The sequence below is a fragment of the Eublepharis macularius genome, chromosome 2, assembly GCF_028583425.1.
Source record: "Eublepharis macularius isolate TG4126 chromosome 2, MPM_Emac_v1.0, whole genome shotgun sequence".
Lineage (NCBI taxonomy): Eukaryota > Metazoa > Chordata > Lepidosauria > Squamata > Eublepharidae > Eublepharis > Eublepharis macularius.
The window spans coordinates 187,817,072-187,841,763 of NC_072791.1; the positions used below are offsets into that span (position 1 = coordinate 187,817,072).

The 24,692-nt window shown below is 42.9% G+C and overlaps 1 protein-coding gene across 1 annotated transcript in view; it reads left to right on the plus strand.

Moving 5' to 3' along the window:
• Positions 1-644: 644 nt before the first annotated feature.
• The window catches only part of KCNJ3 (potassium inwardly rectifying channel subfamily J member 3), a 198,135-nt gene continuing 174,087 nt past the window's right edge, over positions 645-24,692 (plus strand). Inside the window, exons 1-2 of the mRNA XM_054971571.1 lie at positions 645-1,328; positions 10,046-10,262. Of these exons, the coding sequence (XP_054827546.1) occupies positions 645-1,328; positions 10,046-10,262 (901 nt within the window). The remainder of the gene's footprint in view (positions 1,329-10,045; positions 10,263-24,692) is intronic.

A 24,692-nucleotide genomic window follows, 5' to 3' on the forward strand; every position in this document is an offset into this window, starting at 1 on the left:
CCGGGGCTCGCACGCCGCACACCCACAGAGCAACTCCTCCAGGCACAACCAGGCAGCTGCCGCCCGCGGAGGCGGCGAGGCTCCCGGCGCTCGCTTTCCTCCCCTCGCTCCTCTCCGCCCATGCGTTTCCCGGGCAGCCGAGGCGGCTCCGACTGAGGGCGCCGCGGGGAAGGGGCTCGGCGGCTCCCTGTGAGGGGGAGGCAGGCGTGGAGGGGTGCGGAGGGAAGAGAGGGGGATTGCCGAGCGATGCCTTTGCGTCTGGTCTTGGGTGCTGCTGAGGAGAGGGGGCGAAACGGCGCCAAAGAGCAACGGCCCGCCTGACCGACTGCGGCTGCTTTGCGCGGATCCAGCTTTTCCCTCTCCACCCCCTCCCCTCCGCTTGTCCCGAACTTCCTGGAGTGGCTTAAGGGGCCGCCAGACCGAGCTGGAAGGTAAAGCCACCATGGGACTTCTCTCCGCGGGCTCCTGCTTTTGAGTGGGAAGGGGGAAAGAGAGGAGGGAGGGAGAGAGGGAAGCGTGGGGTGAGGTGCGGAGGCAGGGGAGAGGGCAAGGAGGAGAAGGGGCTGGAGAGAGGGGAGGGCGCCGGCAGAGCCCTGTCCCCTTTTACCCTGTCGGTCGGCGACTCTGGCTAGCGCCTCCGTATTATGTCTGCGCTGCGAAGGAAATTTGGGGACGATTACCAGGTAGTGACCACCTCGTCCAGTGGCTCGGGTTTCCACCACCAGCAGCAGGCGTCTGCCCATAAGAAAAAGCGCCAGCGGTTCGTGGACAAGAATGGCCGGTGCAACGTGCAGCATGGCAACTTGGGCAGCGAGACCAGCCGCTACCTCTCGGACCTGTTCACCACCTTGGTGGACCTCAAGTGGCGCTGGAACCTGTTCATCTTCATCCTCACCTACACCGTGGCCTGGCTCTTTATGGCTTCCATGTGGTGGGTCATTGCCTACATACGGGGTGACCTGAACAGAACCCACGACGATGAGTATACGCCGTGCGTGGCCAATGTCTACAACTTCCCCTCTGCCTTTCTGTTCTTCATAGAGACAGAGGCTACCATTGGTTATGGCTACAGATACATTACGGACAAATGTCCGGAGGGCATCATCCTCTTCCTGTTCCAGTCCATCCTGGGTTCCATTGTGGATGCATTTCTCATTGGCTGTATGTTCATCAAGATGTCCCAACCTAAGAAACGGGCAGAAACGCTAATGTTCAGTGAACATGCTGTCATCTCCATGAGGGATGGCAAACTCACGCTCATGTTCAGGGTGGGCAACCTCCGCAACAGCCACATGGTCTCTGCACAGATCCGCTGCAAACTCCTCAAAGTAAGTTCAAGATCTGGCCCTCTGTTAGTTGCATCTGCACATTCCTCTGTGTTGCATCTTTCTCTCAAATCCATTCATACCTGTCCGCTTTTTCCAGTCTACTTCTCATGTAACATCTCCCTCAGTGCAGTCTCTATCTGGTTCCTCCTTTCCTTGACTTTTTCCCCTTCCAGTACATTTACATGGTAATTTCCCACAGGTTCTTATCAGTATGTATCCACTCCTGTTGTCTCCAGAGTTTATATTTACTATTCTGTTCTCCTTCGTATAGCATTTAGAAGCATGAGAACTGATTATCTTATTTCTATCCCAGTTCCAACTTCCTTTCCCTTTCTCCTCCATATAAGTAGCTTCTCGAACTAGAAATTTGCATTAAGTTCTCTTCCAGCCTTTACATGTAGGGTTTCTTCTCTCATCCCACGTACTTTTTGTGCTGGCTGAAATATTTTACTAGCACACTCTTTTTAGTCTTTAAACCTACTAAGCCATCTGTTCCTATTTTTTTTGTTATCTGTTATCCATTCCTACTGAAGATATTTGTGTTCTTGTAAGTCAAATGCATTGATTCTGTTTGGTGCTGCTGAATACCTTTTCAGGCCAGTCCTTTGAACTAGTTATGACCCCTCCCCCCATATCATGGAAGTATTTATTTGAGTTCATTTGAGGTCTGACTTCTGGAGCGTAGATTTGTTTGTAGTATCATTATAATCTGTTGTGTATAGTGTTTAATATGTTGTTTTAATGTCTTTTATTAAACTGTTTCGTATTAGATTTTACTTTGTTGTTACCCAACTTGAGCAGGTATATAAATATTTTAAATAAATAAATAAAGTAATATCATCTAAGGAAAGGGAAAAAGTATTTTGAACATTGTAAATATTAGTTTAACCACCCTTTTAAGACAGTTCAAGTACTTTTGATCCAAACTTTAAAATAGGTCCAGAGCCTAAGAAAATATATTGTCACGTGTTGCAATCACATACAGAATTAGTTGGTTAAATGTACATGACATTCTTTCAACATTCTAAAGTTGCTGAATAAATACACGTTGCTCATCTTGAGAGCCCAGCTGATTACAGCTGTGACCTTTAAACAATAAAACACTTAGTTAAAGTACCATCAGAACAGTACATTGTTATATAGTATTAATATAGATCATGCCCTCATGGGTTAGTGCAGGTGTAACTCTGCGCGGTCTCCTAAACATCAGGAACACCCTGAAGACTTATGTGATCCTCCTTCCCACTCTCTCTTTTTCAGGCATTCTCCCTTTGAGTTTTATACCTACTATGGTTAGTGCGTACATCTGCTCTGGCGTTCTCCTCTGACCATAACCAGCACCAAAGCATAATTTGCTTCATGGTTTAAAACAGGCTTGCAAATTCTGATGTAGTCCAACTATGGTGAAGTTGCATTGGTGCTGATGTAATAATATGAACCATGGGGTGAGACATGTTAACTAAGTCTAATGACAAAGTTGTAGAATTTACTTCCTCCTTGGAAATCATGAATATTATGGTTGGGGTTTTAGCAGCCTTCATAGTCCAGACTAGCCAGAACTCATCAGAACTTGGAAGCTAGCACAGTCAGTACTTACATGGGAAACCATTAAGGAAGGCTGGAGTTACTGCTATGTTGAAAAAAGGCAATGGAAAACCACTTTTGCTCATTCCTTGTCTTGAAAACCCCATGAGGAGGAACTTCATGAGGTCACCACGAGTTGATTGCAACTTGACAGCACTTACCAGTTGGAGTTTACACTCCTTTAAGCTTTGCCTTTTGAGGATTGTGGATCACAATGGCTTCAGTGTCACATATATGCATGCTATCCATAGATATTTCCAAAGGGGTTCAAGTAGCTTCACCCATTGCTTTCATTGTTCACTAGTTATTATCAGTTAATACATTTCAAGTTTGTTGTTGTGACTTCTGAACAAGATACAGATTCATAGGGTGAAGACAGATAACAATGTAAGAAGAAAGATTAACAATGTAACAGACAGAGCCTATGCATGCTGGTCCGGCCAAGGGAGCCACAGATGTTCAGGAGATTCTTCCACTTCCCAACTGTTTACAAGATGGAAAAGTGAAAGATTAAGGAAGTTTGGTTCCACCAAGTAAAATAGAATGGGAAGCTCGCCTTGCCAGGGATAGTAGACATAACAGTGAAAGACAATAAATGATGAGACATGACATCTCTATCTCCGAAAGGACATACTTAGAACATTTTGAAATTTGAAAGTTCCAGTAATATGCATTGTAGTTCCTACTTCTCTCTTTCTGTGTGAAGAGATTACTGATGTTTGATCGGTAATTTAAAATGATAAAATAAATTACATGCAGTAAATCCTGGTTGATGTTTATCTATATTTAGAAGGCATCATGCCAACCATGTAGCAGACTTTTGTTATAAAGCTGTAATAACCACTTATGAAGAATGAACTGCAGAACTGATCACAACCTCAAATTTAGATCATTTTTTCCTGTGATATCAGATTTACATTGTACTCTTAATTACAGCACTGGTTGCTAAAAAGTGGCCACTTTCTGTAACGTTGAGGTGTCTCTGCATATGTTTTATAGGACAGCTGAAACTGCTTTCAGAAGACAGTTCAAAATAATGGGCTCAACTTTACAACAGGGCATTGCCCCTTTCATTCAGTTGTACAGTCTTTGTAGCATATTCAGTGTCTAATGGATAACTTATTTTACATTTTTAAAATTCTGTTTTATTTTTGTACAGACATACAACTGTAAAAAGGGACTTGAGACCAAAAAAAATCAAAGATTATGGCATTTCAGTCTGTTCTTATATACATGCATTAATGTGCTTCAGACTTCTAAATATAATATGGTTGTAGGAGTATTTTAATTAAGAACCAAATATACACAGATTTTAATATATGGGAAAGTTGAATTATAATGTATCAGGGTACCAAGAAAAATTCTATACTGTTGGCTGGTTTTTTTAAAAGGAGATATGGGGATGGGAAAGGATTTACTTAAGAAGTACTACAGTACTACAGGAAAATTCAGTAAAATGTATGATACCTATAGTTTCCTAACCCATTACTGCAAAATACAGTCTATCTAGATCCAGTAAAAAACTGATCACAGTCTATTAAAAAATTACATTTATCCCTCCTAAATCCTTTGTAAATCCCTCCTAAATCAGATAAAAAGATTTAACCCAGCAGCCGCAGTCGGTCAGGTGGGCCGTTGCTCTTTGGCGCCGTTTCGCCTCCTCTCCTCAGCGGCACCCAAGACCAGCCACAAAAGCATTGCTCGGCAATCCCTTCTCTTCCCTCCACACCCCGCCACGCAGTTCTAGCCCTCCATGCCAGCCTCCCCCTCACAAACTAGATACAAAAATTTAACCCAGGCTCTTCTGCTTATACATTAGATGCTCTGTCGCTGAGCCACAAACAATTTTCCACTGAAGAAATTTGGATTTAAAAGATATAACATAAAAGGAATTAACATCTTTAACCTATAAACTATGTTATCATATCAGTCTGCATAGTTAACGTGAGATTCAGAAAACCTTAACAGTAAATGCTCCTGATGTCAGTGGTGCAATTTGTGAAGTTAGATGCCACAAAGAATTAACTGAAAAAAGTTGTATTCAGTCTGGGAGCAGGCGGAGGAGAGATAAATGTCAGATAAAAATAATTATGGCCGTTTATTTTATTATAGAATTTTTTAATCTTGCTCCTCCAGGAATGTAAAAAATCTTTGGGTAACTTGGGCTCAACTCTGGAAGCCCATTTGAAATACATGGGAACTATGCCATAGTATAGTATTGCTCATACACAGTTCTTTATCATTCCAATAGGACTTGGAGAGTACCTTGATAGATTGTTCCTGTTATGGTGTTATTTGCAGGGGGGATGATAGAATGTTTTAGGCCTGAATGTGAAGGAGCAAGTATGGAAACTGTATTAACAAATGCATGGAACAGATTCTCCCCAAAATGATAGGAACTGAAATACATGTATTTGATTAATTGAAGAAAATTATTTAGAACAGCCACTTCCAGATTTCATGCTTGGCAGTATGTTTGGACAAATCCATCTGCCTAATTAACAATGTCTATGTACACTGCAGCTTGTTAAGATATAGTGGCTTTATATGTCCAGCCAAGTTGCAAGGAAGATTTGCAGCTGTTTCTGGATACTTGAATTACTTTGACTGTTACTACTAGTCAGTAATTAATGTTGGGATGAGTGAAAGTTGAAAAACCAGGGCTGCATCAAGGTGACAGGTGTGATATAATAGAGTATTGGTTGGAAGATGAGGAAATCTGGGCTTTATTACCCGCTAAGTCATGATGTTCACTCGGTTTCTTTACGCAAATCGTAATCTGGGATATGAAAATAAAATGGGACAAACATTTTTTTAAAAGGGGGAGGGGGAGAATCAGTGTGAATAATTCCAGATATTAGCATAATACAAGAAGTTCCAGCATTGCAGAACCCACATAGACCATACTGATGAGAGGACAGCAGTGAAGAGCAAAATTGGTTCCCCTTTTATCAGCTCTATACTCCTGATGAAAGATTGCGAAGGGACAATTATACCCCCTTTCATCTCCTTAGTTGTGTGTGTATTTCTTAGTCCATATGAATTCCATGACACTGAAAATCACTTTTTTCAGGGGTCAGAAAGGACTTGGGGAAAGGGGAATGAAGCAAAAATCCACTTCTGCTAGCATTTTCCACTGACAGGTTACGAGATCCATCTTTAGCAGGCTATTTCCTTTCCATCTTTAGCAGGCTATTTCCTTTCCACACAACCAGAGCTGTAAATTTTGCTTAGCTTCATATCTTGTTATCTGTCAGCATTTAGACCATTCTATGATACTTGTTTTCTAATTAGATGCACATTCCCTGTAGGTAATCAGTATCACTTAAACTTTCAAAACAAAGTGCTACAGATGTTTGGAGTGCATGATAATGCACAGATTATATTTTAAGGAACATGCAAAAGCTCATGGTTGTGTAATAGAATGGCATAGCTGCGAAAACACAGCCGCTGATGTAACCTAGTGAAATTTAATTCCTTGTCTTATTGGAACTCTTGTCAAATAAAACCTGATATATGTCATCTGAATGTTTCCTTCATACTAACCGTGTTTAATTTCAAAGCTAAAAGTTAAGCTTTTAATACATATGTAGAGAGAGATCTAAATCCACATTATAGGGACTATTAATATGACTTGTTTAGATATTAGCAATGGAAAAAGTGAGGGACTTGCAAGGACTTGTGGGGGGGGTCATGTAATCCCCCCATGTCCTGTTTCCCTTCCCTGAGCCCCTCATAGGCTTGCCTCTTTTTCTTGCTTCTTTCCCTCCCACCTACCTGTGTCTGCTTCCCCCGTCTTCACATTTCCCTCTTCCTCCCTCTGGAAGCCTCTCCCCTGTGGCCCAATTGTGTGGTGCCTGCTGAGCCACACCCAGTTGCATGGTGAGGGACCTGCAAGGATTGTGAGTGCACTTCATTTTTCTTTATATCCCCTTCCTCACACTATTTCCTCTTTCCTTCCTCTTGGAACCCCAATATGCTCAACTTTTCCTACTTCCTTCTCTCCTTCAAATCCACTAAACAACTTTCTTTTATCTGCCCCATCTTCAGCTATGTTTATTAATTTTCTTCATTTATATATTGTCTTTCTCCGCAATGGAGAAAACCAGTATATTCTCCTTGCCTGTATCAAAGTTACCCAGTGAGCTTCCGTAGCAGTGGTTTGATTCGAATCTGAGTTTCCCAAATCTGTCTCTGTAGCTCTTACCACTACACTGCCCTAGCTTTTGTTTGGGGGTGGGGGTTGGTGTTGAATATTAGCAAGCAGCCAGGCCTCGGTGAATGACACAAATCATGTAGCATCAAGTCATCTGGAAATTGCTTCTGGGCCTGGCCCCAATGAGTCTTCCCTCAAAGGTCACAGCAGCCTTGGAAAGGTCCTTGACCCCCATCCCACTTCCTTTTACTGACAGAAACCAAGGCTTTCAGGCTGGCAATAATATTGTGGTTGCTTAGCATCTCTCACAATAGAGGGCATTCATTTCTACAAGCACTGTTTCTGTTTTGGAGTGGTTTAACCCTCCCGATGTTTGTTTGTTTTAGATTTGGGGAGGGGCTTTTTCAGATTTGTAGAAATATCTGTCTTTTACTTTCATGACTCCAGTCTCCATATTTAAGTATCCACTGATGGGGCTGTGATGAGAATTAGAAATATTGATATGCATTAATAGGGCTGGTTGCCAGGCTTGCACTCAGATTTCACTCTCATTGGCCCCTTCTCCTCCCTTCTTGTGCAAACCATGATGAAGGAAATTCCAATTAGAACCCAACTGTAGCTGCCTATGACAGATGAATCCAGGGTGTGGTTCAACTGGAGTTAGTTTTCCTTCTACTTACCAGATTCTAAATCTGGAGGCAACTCTGGTTTAGAAAACCAGTTAGTGGAAGAAAATTTGAGTGTGGCTGTAATTAATGTAAATTAGAGTGTGTAATACTTATGCTGTGCATACTATGCATTTAAAGGGTCTCAGGATGCCATTTTGGGGGAAACATAGAGTATTTTAAATATTTTAAATAAATGAAATCTGGTATAGCATATATTTTGAGGAAGACCTTACTCTGTTTGAGATCATCTTCCCCCCTCTCTGGCAGGGGTTGTAAGGTCGCTGTTTGGGGGTGGTGTTTTATGGAAATTCTGCAGTTCTATTGTGAATTTTAATGTAAATTATATGTTTTACTGCTGTAACCAGCCCTGAGCACGCTTGCGGGGAGGTTGGGATAGAAGCCCAACAAATAAATAAATATTCAAGAATATACTCTTAGCCTGAGTACACAGTACCAAATTAGAGGTACCAAATGATACAAGATAGCTTTATAAGTTCATAACCATGCTGATCTTTACATTTAAGAAACGTTTACCACCCTAATAGTTCTACTGCATATTAGCATCTGCTTATTCAATAATTGTGCTTATTTTCATTGTTCTGCCATTCAGTTTTAGTTGTTAGCTGCCTTGAACATGTCTCTGGATAAGTGGAGCAGAAATTTTCCAAATTCATACATAAAGAAATAGGGTATTAGACCATCCTATCCTGTTTTAGAAGGAGGCGATGGCCGGAATTCAGAGAACTGCAGTTCCACACATGAAAGGGAGCTTTCTTCCTGCTGCACAGCCCTGTGCGCCCCTTGAAATCTGGTCGTGATGGCTCAAGGGACCTTCTCAATTGTGTGCAAAGTACTATGGCAAGCTGCCTTCCACTCATTGCCTTCCATTCATGAAAGCAGAACCTCATCCACAGTAGAGTTAAGACAAAACAGTTGAATTTAAGTTTATTTCACTTTCTAAAGTAACATCAGTCACCTGGAGACAGCTTACATGCAACTACTTGTGCTTAGAGTTACTACTTACAATAAAGAGTCCTGAGTGATGCATCAGTGTAGCGTTGTGTTTGAATTACGGCATGTTTTTTCGTGTGGATAAGCTGGCACAAATATCCAGGATGTGTGCATAAATTGATTTAAATTAAAGTACTTCAGTTAAGCCAGGTTAAGCTGCAAATAACCCTCTTTAGTTTCCTGTAACTGCCAACCTTACCCTGGGACCAAAGATATTGGAAGCCTAAGATACTGGAAAGTGTCCCTGCTTAGATGTTTCATTTAGGAGAGCAACAGGGCTTTTATAATGGGTCAGTGTATTCCACTGGTATCACTGTCTTTTGGAAAACAAATCTGTAGGCACCAAAATAAGTTTTGGGTTGTTTGGATGAACCTGTGTGGCTCAAGCTACCAATAATGTTACAAAGGAAACTCCCAATAATCCAATGCATGAAAATTGGCAACAGACAGATTCTCTTATCTCTCATTTTCCTATTAATATAGGAATATAGGGAGAGGCTGTGGCTCAGCGCCAGAGCATCTAATGTATAAGCAGAAGATCCTGGGTTAAATCTCTTGATCTTAAAAAGATCAAGCAGCAGGTGATATGAAGAATCTCTGCCTGGGATCCTGAAAAGCCTCTGTCAGACAGAGTGGATAGTACTGACCTTGTCAGGCTAATTGACCAACTCTCTAGCCCTGTATTGATGTTTAAGTGAATGCACATACTGTCTATGTGCAGTGTATTTACAAACATTGTGTCATTTTTACTTTACATTCAACTCATGTGCAGCTGAATGTATGATTTAAACCACACATTTATAGTGGTACTGGTCCATGATTTTATTTGTAAAGTGAACACATGTCGGCTTTTTTAAAAACTGGTGTACATGTGTACATTAAAAATGAATGTGTATTCACTGTAGTGTGTACAGAGCTAGTAGCTTCATGTATCTATACCTTGAGTGCCCCTTGCTCTGCTGGCAGGATATAATTTGATGTGCGCTGTCTCTGTTGGTTGTTTTAGCGGCCACATTTGTCTGTCAAGCAGTTTTTCACGTCTTATGAGCCAGTGAGCTTTAATGGTAGTAAGATGTATTTATAAATAATTCATGTATGTTCTGTAATGTTTGGCTTCTGCCCTCCCTTCTCCCCCTTATAACATAGCTGCATGATCATTTGTTTGGATTTTGTCACAGATGATTGATGGTGTAAAGTGTTGGCAAGGATGTGACTTGCTGTCAGACTGACTTGAAAATTACAGTACTAGTCGCTGATTTTTTTTCTCCCCCTTCTCTCTCTCTTCATGTTTTGTGTAGTCTCGCCAAACACCTGAGGGTGAATTTCTCCCTCTCGATCAACTTGAACTGGATGTAGGTTTTAGTACGGGAGCAGACCAACTTTTCCTTGTTTCACCACTTACAATTTGCCATGTGATCGATTCCAAAAGTCCCTTCTATGACCTTTCTCAGCGAAGCATGCAAACTGAACAGTTTGAAATAGTTGTCATCCTAGAGGGCATCGTGGAAACAACTGGTGAGTACAGTCATCTCAAAACTTATCAGACCATATATGTTGTAGTTTTTTTTTAAAGTTTCAAGTCTTGTTCCCTTTCACACCCACCTCCAAAATAAACTAACAAGGTATTTCTGTGCTTCAGTGTTGCAAGTGATTATTATGGACAGCTACAAAGTGAGCTTAAATAATGAATGTTTTAAATATTAGGCACATATTCCCCTGATTAACCTATTTCATGTCAAAATATGTATGAAAGAAATCAGGTTAATGAGGCAACAGTGTTTTTTTCTGTAGGTTTGAACTTCATAGCAACTTGCCTTGTGTTAATATTCAGCTTGCATTGCCTTTCCTTCTTCTCTTAACCAGTGTGGGTGTTTTCTTGCATTGTTTATACAGAGAAGGTTATATCAGGGAAACTGAGTTGTGCAGCAAAACTTTACCTGCCTAGATGTAGTATCTTACTATATCCCTGCTGCTGGCTCCTGATGGATGGATCCTTCATGGGAAAAAATATCAGCCGTTATAATTCTAATGGCATCCTTTAAAAAATGTATTCCTCTTCCTCCACAGCAAGCATTCCAAAAGCCCCTAAGCCCCATCGGACTCATACCCCATGAAACCCACTTGGCACTTGGATTGTCATTGTGAAGTGACTGCCTCTTTAATATTTCAGCTAACTAATTGTAACTTGTCTAATTTTTATGCTGGCAAGTGTGATATATGTGTGGATAATACTTAACCAAAATGTTTATTTTTTGAATTTGCCATGATACGACATTACTACTTTACACTGGTTAGCTCAATGTCTCCAGGTACCACACTTACAGTGAGCAGATAACATGGCATAATTTAGAGGATGTGCTGCCTGGACAATATGACAATCATATTAGAGATGTGCTTGTGGAATGGCCGATTATAATCTACATGCCTCTCCTCCCACTCCTTATCTAACAGTGCCATCTTCTGTCCTATTGTTCCTTTTGATCATCCCTTCATTTTGCCTCCTTAGGTGGCTCAAGAGGTCATGTCATGATGTCATATATATTTATGGGGACACATAGAGAAGGCATGACCAATATGCCCGATTGTTTTTGTGTGATATCTGTCAGAATCTCAGGACTTGAGCAGGCTGTGCTAGCACTCCCAAATTTTAATGGATCAGGTGGCTTTTTGTTCTGATTGTGTTTTTGAATTCTCCCCTGTGAACTTGTTAAGCTTCAAGTATTCTTGATGTTAAAAGTAACAGCTGATAATGAGCGATGAACGCTTTGGTTTGCAGGAAGGAATCCTATGAAACCTTTTACATTTCACACACATACACATAATATTGTATGTTATCTTTGAAATATGTATATTCTGCCTCTTCAGAGACTTCCAGGAGGTGGTTCCGAGATTACTGCAAGCTAACCTTTTAAAAAAGAGACATAAAATTAAATGATTAGGCAATCAACACACCAAATTTAAAACATGCATCTACAGTTAGAGATGCAATTGTAGGACAACAAATTCTAACTAGAGTAGAAATGGATTGTATAGAGCTGGAGCTCAGATGGAAGACTATTCAATTTGATTATTAGCAATTGCAGAAGGCTAATTAAAGCTGAGTGCAGAATCAAAGGTAGATACTATGAGGTTTCATGAAAAAGGGGAAGATACAGTAAGAGGACAAAGATGAAAGCAGAGAAATTGATTTTATACATAAGAAACATACATCTAATTCCTTCACTGTGGATGTGAATGGACTTTGCTTCAGCAAAGTTGCAAGTGTCCTACCTAAAGAAACTTAATACCCGTTAGAATCTGGATTATACATATCTGTTCTAAAATTAATACAGTTATGAAATTAAACTTAGCATCAAATATTGTGGACATTCTGATGACAATTATCATCTTTTGATTCCATGAGAACACAGTTGTAAGACTCTTCACAGAGTCAGCAGTTCATCACCTTTAATGATGATGGCCAGCAGTGGTTGGGAAATGCCTGGACTTTCTTCTTTAGCAGTTGTGGAGCGTTGGTGACTGCATAATGTACATAAATGTACATTATGCCCCACTGCCATTAGGCAGTTAATGCTGCCTAATGCTGTGCTTCCAATGCCAACATTTTAAAAAATGTCCCACAAATGTGTGTCAAGAGAAATAATTTCACATGGATGTTAGTTTTGGATGACAGCTTTCATATCTGAAAATCTTCACATCACTACCTCTGTCGTGATGTTCAAGACTGACAGGCACAGCTTCTAAATGCTGAACAAAATAGGTCATTCTTTGTCACATGAAAAAAATTGAAATGCATGACTGGAATAAATTATGCAAAGTAGGCAAATTTGCACACAGTTTACATGCTTTAATTGGTTGTTGCATATTGAAGATTATGAAGCAAGAACTGGAGGGAATATGCCATGTGATGATGGCTCAGAAATATACAGATTTCTAATTCCTAAGTATTTAGCAGAATCTGCACATGTATTTCATCTTTTCCCTAAAACTATAATGAGGGAAATAGACTTGATTTTTAACATGAAAAGTTAGCTCTTCATGATTCCACAATTGTCAGTTTTGCGTTGGAGATCCAGTTCTTTGATTCACAGTCATGTCATGCAGACTTGGAGAAAGCTTGTTGACAGTCATCTGTGCCCCTTGTGAACATGATGTCTGTTGCATTTAATTTTTTTAAGATACTGCTCAGTGGGTTTCCAATGTATTTGTTTGCTTGTTTATGCTTCAAAGCACTCTGCATCTTGGGTGGGTGGGATTGGTTTATCTATATTATTTCTGTATTTGTTCTGATCAAGAGATACGGCTGTATTAGCACTTGTGAAACCCCCTTCTTCCTTCTCTCTGAACAAATGTTTGCAATTGCTTCCTGCCCCTAACAAAATTGAGAGTTGGGTTGCACAAAGAGCAGGTTGCTCTTGTGGCTGTCTGGATGAAGAGTCAAAGCAGAGGAGAAAAATGATGGCGCAGTGGGAAAAATATTGTTCCCCCTGTGGGAACTTCCTGAAAGAAGGTTGCTTTACTGATCTCCGACAAGGCAGCATGCAAAAAAAAAAATCAGGGATCTTTGTGTGGAACACAAGATAATTATTTTTTCCCACTGCACCATCATTTTTCTTCTCTGCTTTGATTCTGCATTGGAGTAGCCCCTTCCCCTTGCCCCCTTAATCTCTGGATGAAGATAAGAAACCAGATTCTGGAATGCTCCATGTGGGGGATTCTTTCCTTCATTGACACAGCATCCTCTTTCACATGCTGTAGTGGGCAGGTCATGTGTGGAAACTTGTTTCGGCACATGCTGTTCTTCTTACTGGATTGGACCCATGACTTTTTAAACAAATATTACTTTAAAGAATTGGATTTTTTTTTCTGCTAAACTAAATTGTTGGATTTTTTTAAACTGATGATTGAAAGTAGTGGAGTTGGGTTGTATTCAATAGGTGTATTGCCAGTGACATCAGCGGCACATATGGTTCCCACAGCATATACAAACTGAATAGCATGGTAATACTTGACTGACTTCACAGCCAGCGGTGTATAGCGGTTAGAGGGTTGGACTAGGACTGGAAGCACTTGAGATCCACTTTGCCGTGAAGCTCATTGGGTGATTTTAGGACAGGACTTGTGTGAGGAGGAACAGAGAACATGGATGCCATCCTGAGCTCCTTTGAGGAAGTGCAAGGGGGAAAAAAACTGTAACAGAGAAAAAAATGGAAAATATTGATACAGGCAGTGACACTAACTGATTTCCCTCCTTTTAAAGGTAGCTTCAAGTAGAATTGAAAATACTAATTAAATTGCCTAGGAATTTAGTTAATAGCAGTTACATAAACATAGTGGTAATGGTATTAACTAAGTCATGGCAAATACTGCATATGCTATTGTAGACTGCCATTCAAAGTGTCTTGCTGCATTTCCCACAGTTGCTTTTATAGAGGCTTTTGCAGCAGTTTAGCAACCTGTGAGTTAGTGGAGACAGATTGCTTTCAGTTTACTTCAGTTATCTGAAGGACTTTGGAACCAGATACGGAAATAGATAAATGTTTGTTATTCATTTGCACATTCCGCTTTGGATCTTGCAAATTGTACATCGTTAATACTCAAGGAGGGTGGATTTGATCGAAAGCTTGTTTTCCCTTAGTAGACGTCTGGGTGGTTTTTGCTGATTCCTCCTTCCAGTGCATACTCCCACACTGCATTCTGTGCCTTTCTTGTTCCTAGCCTCTGAGGACAGTCTTTCAGGGGAGGGGAGCAGTGGGCTGCAGCAGGAGCATGGAAGAACCATTATGCAAGCACTGCTCCTCTTGGGGAACTTTGCATCCAACTCAGTACATAGAAGGCAATTAAGTTTGCTTTGCAAAATAATTTACTCAAAGCTGTGAAAAGCAAGTTAACAGAACTTAAATGATGCTGGGGAACAGAAATAAATGTTTCATCTTCCGTTACACTACAGTGGTTGTGCTTTCCAGCAGAATTAGTCTAATAGGTTTGAATATTTCTTTAGCTTTGTCCATTTTAAGAACTGCAAATTAATTTGCAGAATACCCCAGATTCATCAGAAATTATCTTAGAAATTAATTATTACATCATACATTTTCGGATTAATTTCAGATCCAGATTTGGGAACGGCATGGTTTTTGTTATTCCAGATTTTTGGGACTCTCATTAATGTTTTTGGATTTTTTTCAGGTATTTTTTCAGATCCTGAAACCCTGGGACAATTTTAGCTATTGTCATTTTCCTTAGCCTACAGTGGCAGCAGGAGGGAGGGAGGGAGGGAGATGGAAGCTGGTCTTTTTGGCAGCATCTCCCTTCTTTAAAGAGACTTTAGCAATTGATCAAGTAGAACTGGCAATGTTTCCTGTGGATGGTAGATAGTCCAAGTTCACTGCCCATAGGAAAGAATGGCTCCTATGGGTGGTGATAAGCCTAGCTTTCTAGGCCAGGTATACCTGATCAGCTGAAGTCCTATAAACATTATAAATAGCATCAGTATTGCTGGTGAAAGTATCCCTGAGGGCCAGACAACAGGAGAATTGAGAGGGCTGAAGCATATGACATCGCTTTGTATTCCTTGATGGAAATAAGCACCATCTTGCCACTTAGTACTAAAAAGGGTTGCAAGTATTACGTTTTTTAAAAAATAAGAAGTATTTTTAATGGAGGATATGATTGATTTTCAAGCAAGAGAGCAAGTAATACATAAGATCTTGTTCTGAAAGCTGTTTTGATTTACCAGTCTATTAAACTGCATTTCCAGTTGGTATATATTAGCATTGGACATTTTATTACAATATTACATTTAATATACCATTCCACAACTTTATTGATCACATCTCATGTATGTTGGTTCTTTGTTGCTGTTGTGGAATGATAGTTGTATTTCTAGTATGTATTCATGAAAATGTATAAATATCAAATAGCTGTGTCTGTGAGTGAATGAGTGAATGGTGGTGTTTGACCTGTATATGCACTCACACATAATCTGTAGTATATTGAAAGTACATACATAGGTCAGTGAGTTTTTACTCTTCAACCTACTTAACATGCTACCTAAAATTCATTTTTCAGGACTTACAAAGCTGCCAACTTTTAAACTGGTTCCTTTAATATCAGTTTGATGTACAAGCAATTACCAGGTGGTGTTACTGATTTCATGCCATATAAAGCTTCACTAGTCTATTTCCATTTATTTAACCTCTATTAAAGAGATGAGGCATTTTCTCCCTATCTAGATGGCAAACCTTAGTGATAGCCTATATTTTCTTCTTGTGTCCCTACTCCAGATATTGCTTTTAAATAATGTAAAAAAACACGGTAACTGTATAGCTTCTAAATCAATATTAAAGGTCATAACTTTGAAAGTTTTTCAGAAACCCTTGTAAGTGAGGACTAGGGTGCAAAGATATGACCATTTTATTCTATTTATGACCAAATACATGACAGAGGCATGTTCCACACAATCTGTGGTTCGAATGTCCCTCAGCCAATCATAAGAAGAGGCAGAAGCAGAGTCCTGTGAATGAAGCAATTCTATAACGTTTATTAAACATGGAGGGGCGGAGGTTACACAGAGGATAAAGGATTCCCTCGTGTCTAATGCCCATCAAAGCAACAATAGCTGTGCAAAGCATTTTTATACCTTTTGATTAGTTACAATATTTGTTATTCTATTGGCTCAGATATTGCTGTGGTCCCCATTGGCTCAAGGGGGCTACCACCTCTAATGATACAATAGTCCAGGGGTATGCTTATTGGAAGAAATAACTTTGGTCAACAGCATAATTACAATATTTCCCGATTGCCGTTGCTTATCTTATCTGTCCTTGGTTTATCTCTAGGAAGAACGTCTCTCTTCCTTTCTCACACATCTCTTTCATAGGCTTTTCACTCTGCCCCCTTTTCAGGCCTATGTAACATTTTACTAAAGGCGTCGCAATGTCACTTTTGGCAACCTTGTATGCTGGGCTCTGTGGGAGGGGAGCGCTCTCCCTTCCTGAGGAATGTGCTTGAAGTTGCATTTAGCACCCATTCCCCTTCTCTAGGACTTCTTCTCAGCCTTGAAAGGTACAGCTAATCTGATTAACTCACAGCTAGCGTCTTTCAGTAACACATTTTCTTTCCCCTTTTTCTATTGCTACATTTAGCATAAAGCAGCTTTGCTAAGTAGTTTCTGTATCAAGTCATGAACAGGTGTACTGCGGGTGCAACTGCCTTACAGCAAGCTTCACAGTGGCTGATCTTAGTCTTCACAGTGATTAACATACATAACATACATTCCGCTTTGGTCATTTTGTTTCAAGACTCATTTTCTTGCAAGTTGCTTTACAAATACTACATTCGCTCCTGAGAATAATAATACATTGCAGTAATAAAGGCACATAAAAGTGTATAAAATATTCTTCATTAAATCTACTTTCCACAGGCAGAATCAGCTTCTTGTGCATGTTTCGTTTTTTTAAAGGGTTCGAAATAGGGTGAAATAAGGGGGGATGCCAACCCACTTCTTTTCCAGTGAATAAAAGCTGTCCTGGGATTGAAGTAACAACATATCAGTATTATGAAAGCCACAAAGAAAATATTTCATGGTCTCTCCTTTCTGAGCAGGGCGGGCTGGAAGTAGACCCTTCTGAGCTTGGTCTCAGCTGTTTTGGGGCAAGGCTAAATGAGAATGGGAATAGTTGCCTTGGTCCTATTCCATCCTGGTTTACCCAGGCCAGAGATGTTTGTGGAGCTGGTCCTGGAATAGATGAGCACATCAGGAACTTGGATAGGCAGCTTTTGGGGGCTTCAGTTATTGTAAGAATAAGAAGCAGTCTGTTCAGGTGCCTGCCTCTTCAGTGCCTGTCTTTCCCGGGCCCAACCCACAAACAGTTCTACAATGGTCAAAGTGGCAAGATGGGAATAGACTCTGCTGCCCTTTCTCTGCCATTGCAGTGAAGTAGTGCACACAATTTACACAGAGAATATGGAATCCTTTTAAAAAAATGGTCTGAAATGGCTAATATTACACTACATTCATTAATGTTTTTGACTTCATTTATAGTAACTCTATTCTTGGTAATGATTGATAAACTGACTCACTGTAAGTATTTTAAAGTGTGAATACGTAATTCAAGCGTCTTAGCAAATGGTTTATGTAACAGCGATATATCTAAAGATATGCAACAGTGATATATCTAAATTGAGCCTGGCCTAGTTTGAATTACACCATCCCAGGTTCTTCTTTCCCCCTTCCACTTCAAGTACTGTTTTAATGCAATGGCTGACATGCAGTGTGTGCTACCTCTTTATATGACCTATAATAATAATAACAATAACAACAACATTCGATTTATATACCACCTTTCAGGATGACTTAACACCCACTCAGAGCGGTTTACAAACTATGTCATTATTATCCCCACAACAAAACACCCTGTGAGGTGGGTGGGCCTGAGTGAGCTAGAAGCTGTGACTGACCCAAGGTCCCCCAGCTGGCTTCAAGTGGAGGAGTGAGGAATCAAACCCGGTCCTCCAGCTTAGAGTCCCGCGCTTTTAACAAATACACCAAACCGGCTCTCCTAGTTAGTGACATGCAGATTCCTTTCATGGTTATCATTTTAGAAGAGTCTGTTGCAGCAAACATAAATGGGAGTCTTGTGGCTAAGAAGTTTTAATTTTAGAATGGGTTTTTATGGACTAGTAGGGCTCACTTCGTCAGATGGATCACTGTAGTATAAAAACTGCTTTCACATACATTGTTAATTTGAATGTACATTATCCAGCGTGTATGATAACAGTTGTAGTCTTGGAGGTTTTACAAGATATCTGTTTATTCATCCACGGTCTTCCTGTGCAGTCCCACATGGGACTGCGCACGCGCAGGCCTGCCGATACCGGAGATTTTTATAGCTCAAAGCCACCAGGGGGCGCTCTCGCCTTCCACCGCGCATGCGCGGCCATTTTCCCGCCTAAATGGACTATAGAAGGCGGAGCGCCCCACACATACCCTCAGTTTCCTTTTCGCCGCCGATAGATGAGGTTTTTGGCTCTTCTACTCGTTCGCGATGTCGGATACTGCTCTGTTCAAACGATGCGTCTCCTGTAATCGAAAGATGACCAGGTCAGACGGCCATTCTAATTGCCTTTATTGCCTCGGGGAAACCCATAATACCCAGGCCTGCAAACATTGCCGTGCCTTTACTTCGAAGGCCAGGGCGGAGAGGGCGGACCGTTTGCACGCCTCGCTTTGGCAACGTGCTATGTCTGTTGTGGACCCTCCGGCAAAGGCACCTCCATCTGCTGCGCCCGGATCCACTCCTCGGCCGACCGAAACCGTGAGCTCGAGGACCCCTCGCGCCTTACCTTCCCCGAGTCATTCGGAGTCGAGACCGAGAGATCGTTCGTCCTCCTCGGTTCGGAGCGCGTCGGAACCAGCACCATCGGTTCCGAAGGTCCCTCGGAGCCGACCACCCTCGACTTCATCTGCCGCACCAGCCTTGGATCGAGCTGCGTCTCGGAGTCGGACACCTTCGGTGTCGAGACCGACGCCTCCACCGTCTCAGGGTGCAGTCGCTTCGGAGACAACGGGAGAACCATCTGCTCCGTCCGACTCTGACAAAAAGAAGAAGAAGAGAAAACACTCTTCTAAGAGGGACAAGGCGGTTCTGGAGCAGTTACTCTCCTCTCCGTTGCCGACCACTTCGGGTGCGCTTGGTTCCGACCCACCGGAGAAGAGGCGTAAGGATCCCGACCCGGTTCCTGCCCTGGCGACCTCTTCTCAGGAAGACCCAGTTCCGATGGAGAAGCCCCCGACCCCTACGGGACGTCCGCGATCGACCTCCCATGAATCCGGGTCCATCAGATCGGGTCGAAGTTATCGGAGTGGATCGGACCGTCGATACAGCCCGTACCTGACTCGGAGCCGATCGAGGGAGCGATACAGCAGTGGGGGCCGGGCGGCCTCGTACTATCTGGGGGATAGCCCACTCCGATCAGACCGCTCTTTTCGGAGGGACTCGATTTCTCCTTCCTTTCGGATCCGATCCTATGACGACTCTCGTGGAACCCCACACCTTTCGGAGGCCGGCTACCATCAGAACCGACCGAGGATTTATGAGTCCCCTCCTTCGGATTCACCTGATGCTGAACTTGGCCCAGCGGAAGAACCTTCGCCGACGGACGACTTCAGGGCCTACAATGAATTGCTTCAGCGAATGGCTAAGGCGCTGGATTTGGAAACGACCTCTACGGAGTCGAAGTTTACTGATAAGATCTACCAGCATATCTACTCGGGTTCCACGCCTTCCGTAGCCTTTCCGCTGATCGACGGTTTTGTGGAGTTATGGAAGAAGCTCAATGTCAAGCCTGCTTCTATCCCCGCCACTAACCGGAAAGTGGAAGGCCTTTATCGCACGAAGGACGAGAACCATCCCTTCTTGACGATCCATCCGCCTCCTTCCTCCTTGGTCACTGAGGAGATGCAGGCAAGAGGCAAACAGGGTTCCATGTCGGCTCCTACTGACAAAGACAGTAGAAAAATCGATACCCTGGGGAGAAAATTGTACACTTCTGCCGCATTTGCCATCAAAGTGGCTAACTATGCGGCTATGATGTCGGCTTACCAGCTCTTCCTGTGGAAGAAAGTGGCGGCTTTCCTCCCCAAACTCCCTGAGGATCAGCGGACCCTCCTGTGTGTCATCCAAGAGGAGGCCACCCGCCTCTCAAGACACCAGATTAATACGAGCAGGAGTTTGTCTGATACATCCGCACGTTCCTTGCTCTCTTCAGTGGTTTTGCGACGATTTGCGTGGCTCCGCACGACTGCTCTCCCGCCCGAGACGAGGAACAAAGTGGAGGACTTACCTTTTGAAGGGACGCTCCTTTTTTCTGAGAAGACAGATGAGTATCTGTCAAAAAAGAGAACGGATCGTCTCACGGCATGGTCCTATGGCGTTCTGCACCAGGCTCCTCAGCATCCTGCGAGACCTTACTTCAGGTCTTCTCATCGGGGCAGATCATATCAGTACCAGCCTTATCAGGGGTATTCGTATCAGTCTCAGAGGAATTACCAGAGCTCTCAACAGTCCTTTTCCAGGCGCAGACAAGGTCACCGTCCCAAGCCTGGTTCTCAGCAACAACAGGCTAAGGACGCCCCCCACTCCCAGAAGCAATTCTGACAATTACAGGGACCTGAGCCTATGTTTGGGTTCAGGCTACATGCTTACTGGAGGGAGTGGCTGTCCATCGGTTCCGATGTTTGGGTTTCTGATATTGTTCAGTATGGTTATAAAGTTGAATTCGTGAGTTTACCTTACCTGCGTCTCCCTGTCTTTTCTTCAGGACCTCCTCATACGGAGATCTTAACTGAATTGGCCACCCTGATTCAGAAGGGTGCAATTGAAGAGGTGCCCCGTGATCCTGCCCCCTTCGGGTTTTACTCTAACCTATTTCTGGTGGAAAAGAAAGATGGTGGTCTTCGACCCATTTTGGACCTACGGGCCCTTAATAAACTGATAAAAATTCGAAAATTTAAAATGGTCACTTTGCAAATGGTTCTGACCCTTTTACCTAGACACTCCTGGTTTGCGGTCCTTGATTTGAAGGACGCTTATTTCCATATCTCCATTTTTCCCGAACACAAGAAGTATTTACGTTTTACTTATGATGGTAAAATTTACCAGTATCGGGTTTTACCCTTTGGTTTAGCTACTGCTCCTAGGGTCTTTACGAAATGTATAGCTGTGGTGGTGGCCCATCTGAGGTTACAGGGCTGTCGAATCTTCCCGTACCTGGATGACTGGCTCCTGGTCGGTAGTTCTGCTGATGACGTGTTTACCCAAGTATCCCTGACTTTAGATTTATGTCTTAGGCTAGGTCTTTTCGTTAATCAGAAGAAGTCAAAATTGACCCCAGTACGGTCTGTACAATTTATAGGGGTAGTCTTGGACGGGATCAAGAATGCTGGCTTCCTGCCCTCAGACAGGGCGGCCAGGATTAAGGGCATGGTCCTTAGGCTGAAGTGCTGCCGTTTTCAATCAGCTCATTTTATCCAGACTCTTTTGGGATGTTTGGCCTCTACTACGGCTGTGGTTCCGTTCGCCAGGCTGTTCATGCGGCCATTGCAAATGTGGTTTAATGCCAGTTTTTCTCCTAACTCTGATTCCCAGAACAAACGTTTATCAGTCCCTAGGCGGGTGGTGACCTCGTTAGAATGGTGGCTTGCAGATGCGAATCTATTTAAGGGTGTGGAATTTGGCTATCGTCAAACTCACTTGTCTGTAACCACTGATGCTTCCCTGTTGGGTTGGGGAGCTCACTGTGAGGGTGCTTATGCTCACGGCACATGGTCTCAGGCCGAACGCTCGGAACATATTAATCTCCTTGAGCTTAGGGCTATTTCAAATGCACTGATCTCCTTTTCAGATACCGTGCGCAACAAATCAGTGCAAGTGTTGACGGACAACACGACTGCAATGTTTTATGTCAACAAACAGGGTGGCACGGCATCGGCGACCCTTTGTACCGAGGCGATGAAGCTGTGGACTTGGGCCATACAGAACTCGGTATGGCTGAGAGCGGTACACATCCCAGGGGTGGAGAATCTCCAAGCAGATCAGCTGAGCAGACTACACCGGGATGTTCACGAGTGGTCTCTTCGGGACAAGTACCTCGTTCCGATCTTCTCGATGTGGGGTTTCCCGGAACTGGACCTCTTTGCCACGCTGGACAATCGCAAGGCCCATCGCTATTGCTCCAGGGGGGGTCTAGGCCCCGGGTCCGATGGGGATGCATTTCAAGTCGAGTGGTCGGGTCCTCTGTGTTATGCATTTCCCCCATTCCCCCTGTTGGCCAGGGTTCTGAGCAAAATCCAAGGGGAGGGGGCGACGGTCATACTGATAGCCCCTTTTTGGCCGAGACAACCTTGGTTTCACACTCTCCTTCGATTGCAGACGCAGTCGATCAGATTGCCACTCGTTCCAGACCTTCTGTCCTGGGGTTTTGCATCACGACATTCAACGACTCAAACTGACAGCGTGGCTGATAATTCACAATCGGGGTTTTCTGAAGCTGTAGCTCATGTTTTATTGAATGCTAGACGCCTTTCCACGAGACAGTCCTATGCGTTCAAATGGGAACGTTTTTCTGGGTGGTGCCGCAGCCGAAATCTGGACCCTTTCTCTTCCTCCTTGCCTGAGATTTTGGAATTCCTTTGGGAGGTTAAATTAAGGGGTTTGGCCAATAGTTCTGTTAAGGTATATTTGGCAGCAATTTCGGCATTCCATCCTCCTATAGACAAGAAATCAGTCTTCTCCCACTACACTTCGAAATTGTTTCTCCGGGGACTGAATAATTTGTACCCCCCTGTTCAGGCTATTGTCCCTCAGTGGTCTTTACCGCTAGTCTTGACTAGATTGATGTCTAAACCTTTTGAACCTCTAGCTACCTGTCCTTTACGCTACCTTACTTTGAAGGTGGCTTTCTTGGTGGCGATCACTTCAGCCAGGAGGGTGGGGGAACTGGCTGCGCTTTCGTCAGAACCCCCCTATTTGAAGTTTCATGCAGACAAGGTGGTCTTACGGACTAAAGTTGACTTTTTACCTAAAGTGGTGTCTCAGTTTCATTTGTCTCAGGACATTACCTTACCTGTTTTTTTCCCGATGCAGTCTTCTGATGCGGAGAGGGCCCTCCATTCGTTGGACGTGCGCAGGGCTCTTCTCTTTTACTTGGATCGTACCAAGGCTTTTCGTTTGGATTCTAATTTGTTTGTCTGTTTTGCAGGACAAAAGAGGGGAAAGAAAGCAACATCTCAGTCTATTGCGAGATGGGTTGTTCAAACAGTTTTAACATGTTATGATTATGCCCATTTACCTTGTCCTTTAGAGGTGCATGCCCATTCCACTAGGTCCTTGGCGTCATCTGCGGCTCTGCTGAGAGGTGTTCCTCTGCATGACATCTGTAGAGCGGCGACGTGGGCTTCAGCGGATACCTTTATCAAGCATTATGCGCTGGACGTCCTGGACCGGAAGGAGACTGCAGTGGGCACCGCAGTGTTGCATTCTATTTTTGAGTGACTTTACTGTGGCACCTCCACCCAGGTATTAAGCTTTATAATCTCCCATGTGGGACTGCACAGGAAGACCGTGGATGAAAAACAGGTTTCGCTTACCGTAACTGTTGTTCATCTAGGTCTTCCGTGCAGGCACACATGCCCTCCCTCCTTCCCCGCTGTATGGTGAAAATTGAGAGATGTACGGCGGCGAAAGGGGAACTGAGGGTATGTGTGGGGCGCTCCGCCTTCTATAGTCCATTTAGGCGGGAAAATGGCCGCGCATGCGCGGTGGAAGGCGAGAGCGCCCCCTGGTGGCTTTGAGCTATAAAAATCTCCGGTATCGGCAGGCCTGCGCGTGCGCAGTCCCATGTGTGCCTGCACGGAAGACCTAGATGAACAACAGTTACGGTAAGCGAAACCTGTTTTTTCTGCAGACTTAATGTCTGTTACTTTAAAAATAAAAATTAATTCTGTGGGTAAGAAGACTGAAGTTTAAAAGGCAAGCAGACAAGGCAGGAATAGGTGATTGAACGTTGTATGATATCACTTTAATTGCTGTGTTTTTCCTTTCACTGAAGCAGTGTTGAATTGGTACCATGGTTGCCAATGAAGTGGGCAGTTTTATTGTCTACAATAGAGGTTTGTACACAGCAGTTACCACAGCATCCTGTGTGTGAGGTAGGAAGCCAGGGCTAGACAGTTCTGTTCGGCTGACCGATAAATGGAAATAGAATATATTTATTTATAAACCTCTTAAGCTACTTGGCTATCATAATACCTAAAGCTTTATGCAAAAATTGAAAGCAATAAAATGGCATTTAATATCATATTAAAAAATAAAAGGAATAGCTCTTAGCTGTCTTAAAACAATGTATGTCTTTTTACAAACTTTTGCGGGGGACAGATTCAATGTC